Source organism: Eutrigla gurnardus, assembly GCF_963514095.1.
Source record: "Eutrigla gurnardus genome assembly, chromosome: 4".
In the NCBI taxonomy this organism is placed as follows: Eukaryota; Metazoa; Chordata; class Actinopteri; order Perciformes; family Triglidae; genus Eutrigla; species Eutrigla gurnardus.
The window spans coordinates 626836-636115 of NC_139918.1; the positions used below are offsets into that span (position 1 = coordinate 626836).

Genomic DNA, 9280 nt, shown 5'->3' on the forward strand with positions numbered 1-9280 from the left:
TGCATCACGATGCATCACGATGCATCACGATTACTGCACGTGGCTATGTTTTCGTCAAAGGATACAAGCAGTCTGTTATATATATGAACTCCCTTTTTATTTTATGCAATTTGTCCCTACAACAAATATAAAAGTGACAGTAACAGCCAGGACACTTCCTGAATGTGCCATACAATGTGACAGTAAACAAAAATAAATAGCATAGGCCTAGCCTAAGCCTGTTGTATGAATATTATAACTCTTCAACATTCTGCAGTAACATGCTACAACAAATATAAAAGTGACAGTAACAGCCAGGACACTTCCTGAATGTGCCATACATCACAAACATGAATACCTGCTCAGCATTTGGGAATATGCAAGTTTTTCTGTAAGAACACCAGCTGATCCACATGCTCTGGTTTGAGAGTGCTTCTTTTAGCAGTGACCACATCTCCTGCAGTGGAGAAAACCCGCTCTGCAGATACGCTTGTGCCTGGGATGCACAAGTATCGCTTTGCCAGCCGAGAGAGGAGGGGAAATGTGACCTCGTGGACACGCCACCAGCTCAAAGGGTCCTCAGTGAGAGGCAGAGATGGGACTTTGCAGAATCTCTCCATTTCCTCTTCAGCCCTGGCATAGGGGGTCTTGGGTTCTGCTGTACCTTCAGTGTCAGTAAAATACTGTCCTAGCAAACTCACAAGCAGTGATTTCTTTCTTTTGGGAGCAGAGGGGCTGTTCTCCGTGGATGTTTCATCTTCCAGAGTTCCTGTTACCCCAGGCTCTTCATCCACTCCTGTCCTCCTAGGTGTGCACTGGGTCTATATTTGAACAAGAAAATGTAAGATAGTGTACTCAGTCAGTCAATGCAACAGCTCACATCTATCAGGATAACTATGTTTTCAGACAAAACTTTAACTTATTGTAGCTACTTTTAATATTGTTATGAGCAATGTTTTAATATATAAACATATAAAACTATATTTAATATCAAGTTACTTAAATATTAATTAATTACTTGAATATTTAAAATATATTTAATATTTTAATACATTTTTACAAGTTTTACAAGAAATATGATGAAATTACCTCCAAGGCTGCAGCCTCCTCAGTCACTCCTCTGTATATCTCCAACCTCTCCTCTTCTGTGAGAAAACGCAGTCCCTTAAAACGGGGATCCAGGGTAGAGGCTTTATGAAGGATCATCTTCTCTGCCTCCCTGCTGTACCTCTTCAGGAGATCTGTTTTGATGGCATTCTTGACCTCATGGACCAGGGGCGAGTCTCCGATGGTGTCTGTCATGTTCTGGAGGAGTTGTGCATTTAGAGGAGCAATAGGACATACTGTTGGATTGCTCTCTTCAGACATCAGTAAAGTTGCATCCTTCATAGGCTTTAATGCACTCAAAATGTCCTCTGCATTTGACACATCTGTTTCGTTGAGAGTGCAGAGGTCTGACTCTCCTTTTCTGATTTCTGGAGACAGCAAGGTGGCACAGATTGCAGGCTGTTGTTCCAAGAACCTCTCGACCATGTCGTATGCGCTGTTCCACCTTGTTGCAACATCAGTTATCAGCTTATGATTCTTCAGGTCAAGACATTTCTGTTTCACTTTCAGAAGATGGCTCGCTGTAGTGCTGCGGTGGAAGAACGTTGATATTCTTCGGACTCTGCCCAGAAGCCTGGAGACAGTGGGCACTTTAAGAGCCCGCTGGGATGCGAGATTCAGCGTATGGGCGAAGCATTTCACATGAGGGAATTTTCCAACTTGAGCTGCAACAATCATGTTTGATGCGTTGTCTGTCACAAGCACCACATCTTTATCCGATAGCTGCCATTCTTCCACAACACGAGACAGTAGCTCTGCCAGATGAGCACCAGTGTGCGACTCATAAACGGCTCTTGTTTGCAACACATGTGACACAATCTGCCAGTCCTTGCTAATGTAATGTACCGTTACTGTTAAATAAGATTCTGTCGTGACTGAAGTCCAAGAATCACATGCTATTGCTACGCGACTAGCTTGGCTCATCGATGACATTACCTGGGCTTTTGTTTCGCGGTAAAGTGCAGGTATAACATGTTCTGTGAAATGGCTGCGTGACGGGAGCTTATACCGCGGCTCCAGTGTCTTCAACAGGTGACGAAACCCGGTGTTCTCAACAACCGAATAAGGCCGTAGATCCTTCGCTATAAAAGCTGCCACAGAATGGGTTATTCTCTTCCCTTTCTCTGAGTTGGGTGGCAGAGTTGACAGCGTTGCATCAATTCTTGGCTGGGCTGGGTCCGCTGTCCCTTTGGCAACCGCTAACGTTGACGTTAGCCTCTCCGGGTGAAAACGGCTAACGTGGTTCCTCAAGTTGGTGGTATTCCCCAGGTATTTGATTTTAGTGTGACACACTTTACACACCGCGTGTGTCTTGTCCAGTTCGTGCTTGTCGGTGTCCTGATAAAATCCAAAATTTGTCCAGATGGACGCTTTTAAAATGCTAGGTGCATTTTGAATCACTCTTTCCTCAGCCATGCCGCACAACGAATGAGGTGACGTCAGTCAGATGAGACGCAGTTACCGTAGTTACTGTGAACCGCGGGAAAGAGTAGACAATAGAGAACAAAGAGTGGGTTGAAACGGAGCAGGACTTGAACTGGCGCGGCGCGAAAATCAACAAGTTATGTCATTAGGCTATAATCGATTATGGTGTGTCACTGCATCAATGCATAATCGTCCATGTCCGCATCGCGATGCATCGTACAAATTATTAATTTCAACACCCCTACCAGTCGGTCTGTTGTGGTGCTTGGGAAGGTTGTGCCCAATTGCGCCGCACAAAAAATGTCTCTTAGAGCGCTTTCTCGTTTCTCTTACTGTGATGACTCCTGTCGAAGAGATTGCCTCCCACTTTGGATTGCTTAGGGCTTTGTTCTTTCCAAGAAACCTCTTCGCTGCTCTCCAAATCCATGCGACTGTCTTGACCAGTCGAGTCAGAACGCTGAACCGCTTGACATCAACAAGGTTCTTAATAGCTAACCCTGCAGGTGGTCTCCTTGGGTTTGTTGGTCCTGGTTCTTGTTTCCCTATTTTGGCTCTTGATAGTGCTGCAACAAAAGCTTTCTTCTGTAACTTGTCGATGTTCTCTCTGGCAGTGGCAGCCAGTTCCTTTGCTGATTTTATTGGCCACTCACTCACAGGAAACACCAGGAACTTCGGTCCATTTTGCCACTCTGAGTCCTGATCGAGGTCTTGAGGGGTGGCACCTCTGGTGATTATGTCAGCGATATTTTGTGGGCCAGGAATCCACTGCCAGTCCTGAATGTCCGTGCTGGTGTGAATCTCTCCAATCCGATTGGTGAAGAATGTCTGAAAGCCATAACTTTCTCGCTGTATAGCACCAAGGATTGTTTGACTGTCCACCAGATGATACCACTTCTCTACTTGAATTCGACTGTGCAGCTCGAAATACTTCCTTAAGTGTGAGGCGAACACTGCTCCACACATCTCTGCTTTAACAGCGTCTCCTCTGTGGTCCAAGGGAGTCAACTTGGCCTTGGATTCCACAAGTCTGACAATTGGGCCATGGTCTGAAACCCATCTCAGATACATTACCGCCCCGTAGGTGTGCTCACTTCCGTCAGAAAAGGTGACTGCCAAGGGTTTGATTTTGGAGCAAGAGGGAGTCAGAGCCCTGACGAACTTGACGTTTCCAAGTTGTACTATTATTCAAAGAGCTTAATTCCATCCTCCCTGAGTCCATCTGAGAGTACCATGTCCCAAGTGTCTCTGACCAAACAGCTTCCCTCTTTTGCTTCTTGGAAAGCTCTGCGTACCAGAATCGCTCCCTTCTGCTTAACGGGAGCCACTATGCCGAAGGGTCATATAGCCCTGCTACTTGGCTGAGAAGTTCTCTTCTTGTTAGGGGATTTGGTGTCTGGGTTTTGATTTGCTCTTGGAGAAGGTCTTGGCCTAGGCGCATTTTTCCCTTTCTCTTGGAGAAATTGACTCCCACCATAACGTGGAGCATGTCCTCTTCAACAACATAGCCCAGACCAAGTGCCTTGTTCTCATCCTCATGCATTTGGTTTGGTAGGATCATGGTTTTTGTCTTGCTTTCCCTTGATTTATCACTGTCCTCCTTGCTCCCACTTTGGCCAGACAGGACCCAAGGCTTGAGTTCAAAACCACCAGCTTTCAGGATTCGTTCCACATTTGCAGTGATGGTTTTCTACTGGTCGAGGCTGTTGTGAGATGTTAGAATATCATCCACATAGCTGTCTTTCTGGAGCACTTGCTGCTCTTCCTTGAGGTGGGTAAAAGAAGGAAGATTAGCAGTCTCACGCATTGCCAACTGTGCAATGCACCCCGCAGGTTTGTCTCCAATATTCACTCTTGTGATGGCATACTCTCCCAGCTCCTCGTCCTGGGAGTCTCGCCAGAGGAATCTGTGCAAATGTACTTCACGGTCCTCCAACCATACTGAGTTGTACATTTTTTTTAATGTCTCCCAAAGCAGCATAGCTCCCGCCTCTAAATCTGAGGAGGACGGCGCGAATTTGGTTGAGGACATCTGGACCTTTCATCAGCAAATCATTTAAACTGACACCATTGCACCTTTGGCTGCTGTTCCACACTAATCTCACCGGGGTCGTGACCGAGTGTGGGTGTAGTGCAATCAGGTGGCTCACGTACCACACTGGTCCCTTCCAGTTTACAATGTCGTCTTCGGACAGTTTGATTGCAGCCTTTCGGTCCACCATGTCGTGCACCTGAGCTGCATAGGCACTTTTCCATTCAGGATCTCTGGATAGCTGCCTCTCCGTCCTGAGAAAAGTGGCTTCCACTGTCCTTTTATTATTCAGTAAAGAAGCTGGGTCTTCCAACCAAGGATAGCTAGAATGCCAATGTGGGTCCTTGCTGTGACGGTCTCCTGTTACATAGGTGAGGCCTTCCCTTACCACTTCAAGCTCTCTCTCCTCAGCAAGCGTCATCTCTTTCCCGCCTGGCTGGCAGTTTCCACAGCGGCAACCCCCGCACTTTGGCTCGCATGCTGCACCAATGCTATCCCACTTCCACCAATCCAAGAAGTCCCGATTAGTGGTTGTTGTACGTGACTCTTGGGCCTTGACAGCAGCCTGTTTGTTTGGTAAAGGTTTCGTCTCCATGTGGACCTTCATCCCCCCAACTCCATGGACGATTAGCGTGATGTCTTCACTCCTAAGGTTCAGTCTGCTCGCAGTCTTGTGAGTTATGTAATTGGTATCCGAAGCCAAGTCGATTAATGTTCCAACCTTTTGTCAGAGCAGCTTGAACCCTTGCTGGGTGTCCAGCAAGACAATCCTCTATATGCGCCTCTTCTACACATCGGACTCCAACTGGAGTCTCCACTACCTCCCTTGTTGGAGCTGCACTAGCGATCTAGCCAACTGCTAGCCAAACCTAGCATTGGCTAAGCTACTACAAACACCTTTGCTGCCAGAGCTGTCCTCTTTTTTTTTTTTCACAGCCACTATATGCTCCAACCATGGCACCTTGCACCTCTCCACCCACCACCAAAGCAGAAAAACACATCACTCACCTCAGGGAAAACATCCCTCTGACTGGCTCCTCACGTCCCCCACCTGCCCAGTCACTTATCCTGTCACTGGGTTCCCAGTTGTCTGATGGAGACTGTTCCCCATCGGCCACAGCTTCATCTCAGCTACCTGCCGTAAGACGCACTTCATTGGCTCTAACTTCATCTCCAGCGCACTGACGCACCCGCTGTTCTTACCGAGGCTTCCCCACCAAATTTTAATTTTTAATTTTCTACTAGAAAGGGTAGAAGAGGAGGCGGGACAGCATCCATCACCCACAACTCCCTTACCTCAAATTTTTTAACAGTTACATGTACATTCGAGCATCATGCCTTTACTTTCAGCTGCCCCCCGATTCTCTGCATCAATGTATATAGACCACCACATCACTCTACTTCCTTTATCAGTGAATTGTCAGAACTACTTTCAATTATCCACACTTCTCATAGCAGGATTTTAATAACTGGTGATTTTAATCTACAAGTTGATGTTACCTCAGACCCGATATCCAGAGAGTTTTTAAATCTTTTAAATCGTCTTGATTTTGAGCAGCACGTCATGCAGCCGACTCACAACAGAGGACATACCCTGGACCTGGTCATAACCCATGGCCTGTCCATCGGTGTGTCCTCTGTTGTCGACCTGGCTGTATCTGACCACTACTGTGTGTTTTTTAATATCACCAGATTTAACCATGGGGGGGCCCCGGTGAGAACAGTGAGGAGGCGCTATCTAACTTCTGAAGTGGCTGCAAATTTCATGGGGATTTTAAAGAGCACTCCTGCTGAAATTTTACCTGCACCCTGCAATGTTATCGTTGATAATTTTTAAAACCTACAATAATGCAGTCAGAAAGGCACAAATTTCCCATTTCTCAAAACTCATCACCAACCATAAAAACAAAACCCGGTTCCTCTTCTCCACCTTCAATATTTTAACAGGTTGGAGTGTGACGAGATATCATACCACGAGATCTCGCGAGATTACAGTTGACGATATTTCTCGTCGCGTTAAAAATCTGTCTCGCGAGATTTGTGAGCTATACATAGCTGAGATTTTACAGACAGCTGTTACTGACTGGGAGCTTAAAAAACCCAACCACGGCATCGCTTATTGTTACCGACAATGCACGTAATATGGACGTGGCAGTGCGCGATGCGGGATTGAAGTTGCACATCTGTTTTGATGTTTTACTCGGGCGGGTGAGACGTGTGACTGCTTTTTTTCATCGTAGTTCAGCGGCTACCGCGGTGAAAATGTCCAAGCAGAAGCGGCCACAATTGCCATTACACAAGTTAATCACGGGCATGTTGGATATGCTGGCTCGTTACCTTGAGCAGCGAGCTGCCATAGCAGCAGCTCTCACTGTCACGCCGGTGTGGTAATGTCTTGTCTTGGGGTTTTGTCTTGTCATTTCCTGTTTTATTTTGAAAATAACTCCCTTCTCGTTTCAGGTCACTTGCCCTTCCTCATGTGTTCCCTGGTCTGATGTCATCCCTGATCCCTGATTGTTGTCACCTGTTGCTCGTTATCCCTCTGTGTATTTAAGTCTGCGTCTCCCCTTGTCTTGTGCCAGTTCGTTATTCGTCTTCTGTCACGTCACGTTTCATGTCACGTTCCACGCCACCACAGGTTAAGTTAAGTTGTTTTTTTTGTAGTTTTGCTTGTAGCCTGTTTTTCCTCCGGTTGGAGCGGTTTTTGTTTGTTCATTGTTATTTTAGAAATAAAGCCTTTTTCCTGCCACTGCCCTGCATCTGAGTCCTCCCTCCATGCCCAAGGTCTGACACTCACCAGCCCAGAGATAAGACAAAACTCCCGAAGCATTGATACACTTGACAGCTGCGATGTCAGAGATGCTGAAGATGCTGTAGTTGCAGCATTGTGTTCATGACATACTTGGTCAGGCTCCGTTTGCACTATTTGCACTCTGTATTGACAAAGTAGAACTTTGATTTGGTTTTGCACATATTTACACTTGGGAAAAAGAAATATTTTATTTTATTTTAACTTTTATAAATTTTAGCTTTAGTTTAAATTTGTGAAAGAAGAAGTTTATTAAAAGATCATGCTTACATCATGCATGTAAAGAGTTATAATAAAATATTTCAAAATGCATGTGCAACTCCGTTAAATTAAAGTCTGTTGGTCCAGTCTTATATTTTGTCATTGTAGTTTTCTTAAAATCTCGTCTCGTCTCGTTCTCGTGAACCCAATGTCGTGTCTCGTCTCGTGAGCGGAGTGTATCGTCACACCCCTAGTTCTAAGTCTAATGAAGTTTTTAAGACACCCACAGATGATCTTTGTGAGAACTTTGCAGACCACTTCAGAACCAAAATCAAGGACATCAGATCCTGCCTTTTATCCCATCAAGTTGTATCTGTGAACACACCTGAACTGATGTCCTTACCTGAGGAAACACTGGAGAGTTTTACCCTGGTTGAAGCAAGGACACTTGGTCGAGTATTCTCCCATCTGTATCCAACTTACCGTTTTTAAGGAACATTTTAGAAAAACTGTTTTTTAACCACGTTAATTACTTTTTAAACAGAAATAACATCTTGGAAAAACATCAATCTGGTTTTAGGAGAAACCACAGTACCAAGACAGCACTTTTAAAGATTTTAAACGACATCAGATGGAATTTAGAACACAAAAAGCTCACAGTGTTGGTTCTACTGGATCTAAGCGACGCTTTTGATACAGTAGACCATCACACTTTATTAAACAGACTCAGCCATCTGGTCGGCCTCTCTGGTACTGTCCTCAACTGGTTTTGTTCTTATCTCACAGACCGTTTTTATGTAAGTGTGGATACATGTTCCTCAGGAACGCATGAAAGTGGATGTGGGGTTCCCCAAGGGTCAATTTTAGGTCCACTTCTTTTTAATCTTTACATGCTTCCTCTGGGGGATGTCATCAGGAGACACGGCATCAGCTTCCATAACTACGCTGATGATACACAACTGTACATGGCTGTGTCTCCTGATGACACAGGGCAAATTGATGCCCTTTTTAACTGCATTATAGACATCAAGTCATGGATGGCAGTGAACTCCCTACATCTCAACCAGGACAAAACTGAGGTTTTAGTTATAGGTCCTGGAGGCCAGAGAGAGAAACTTTTACCAAAATTTCAAGATCTTAAACCAACACAATCAGTAAAAAATCTGGGCATGATTTTTGATTCTGAGCTGAATTTTATCCCACATATCAGAAATATGACAAAAATAGGTTTCTATCATCTTAAGAATATAGCCAGAGTCCGCCCGTTTCTCTCCCAGGCCAGTACGGAGGTGCTAATGCATGCTTTTATTTCCTGTCGTCTAGATTATTGTAATGCCCTGCTCTCTGGTCTTCCGAAAAAGAGTACTCTAAATCTCCAATTATTACAAAACTCAGCCGCACGCGTGCTGACGAGGACCAGAGGGCCGGAGCACATTACACCAGTTTTAAAATCGCTGCATTGGCTCCCTGTCCGCTTCAGGGTCGATTTTAAGGTTCTTTTATTGGTTTTTAAATGTCTTAATGGCCTTGCGCCCTCTTACTTATCTGAACTGCTTTTATCATATCAACCCTCGCGGACCTTGAGGTCCTCTGGCACTGGCCTTTTATTCATACCACATGTAAGAACTAAAACCCACGGTGAGGCAGCATTTAGCCACTATGGCCCCCACCTGTGGAACAGCCTGCTGGAGAACCTCAGGTCTGCAGAGACTGTTGACATTTTTATAGGC

General features: G+C 45.2%; 1 protein-coding gene across 1 annotated transcript; it reads right to left on the bottom strand.

Moving 5' to 3' along the window:
* Positions 1-242: 242 nt before the first annotated feature.
* LOC311012402 (E3 SUMO-protein ligase ZBED1-like) lies at positions 243-2749 on the bottom strand (the record flags this gene model as incomplete). The annotated part of the gene is made up of 3 exons (XM_084007867.1): positions 1069-2749; positions 681-800; positions 243-263 (listed from the first exon to the last, which is right to left on the bottom strand). The coding sequence occupies exons 1-3, from the start codon at positions 2500-2502 to the stop codon at positions 243-245; spliced, it is 1575 nt and encodes a 524-aa protein (XP_083863993.1). The 5' UTR covers positions 2503-2749.
* Between the last annotated feature and the right edge of the window lie 6531 nt (positions 2750-9280).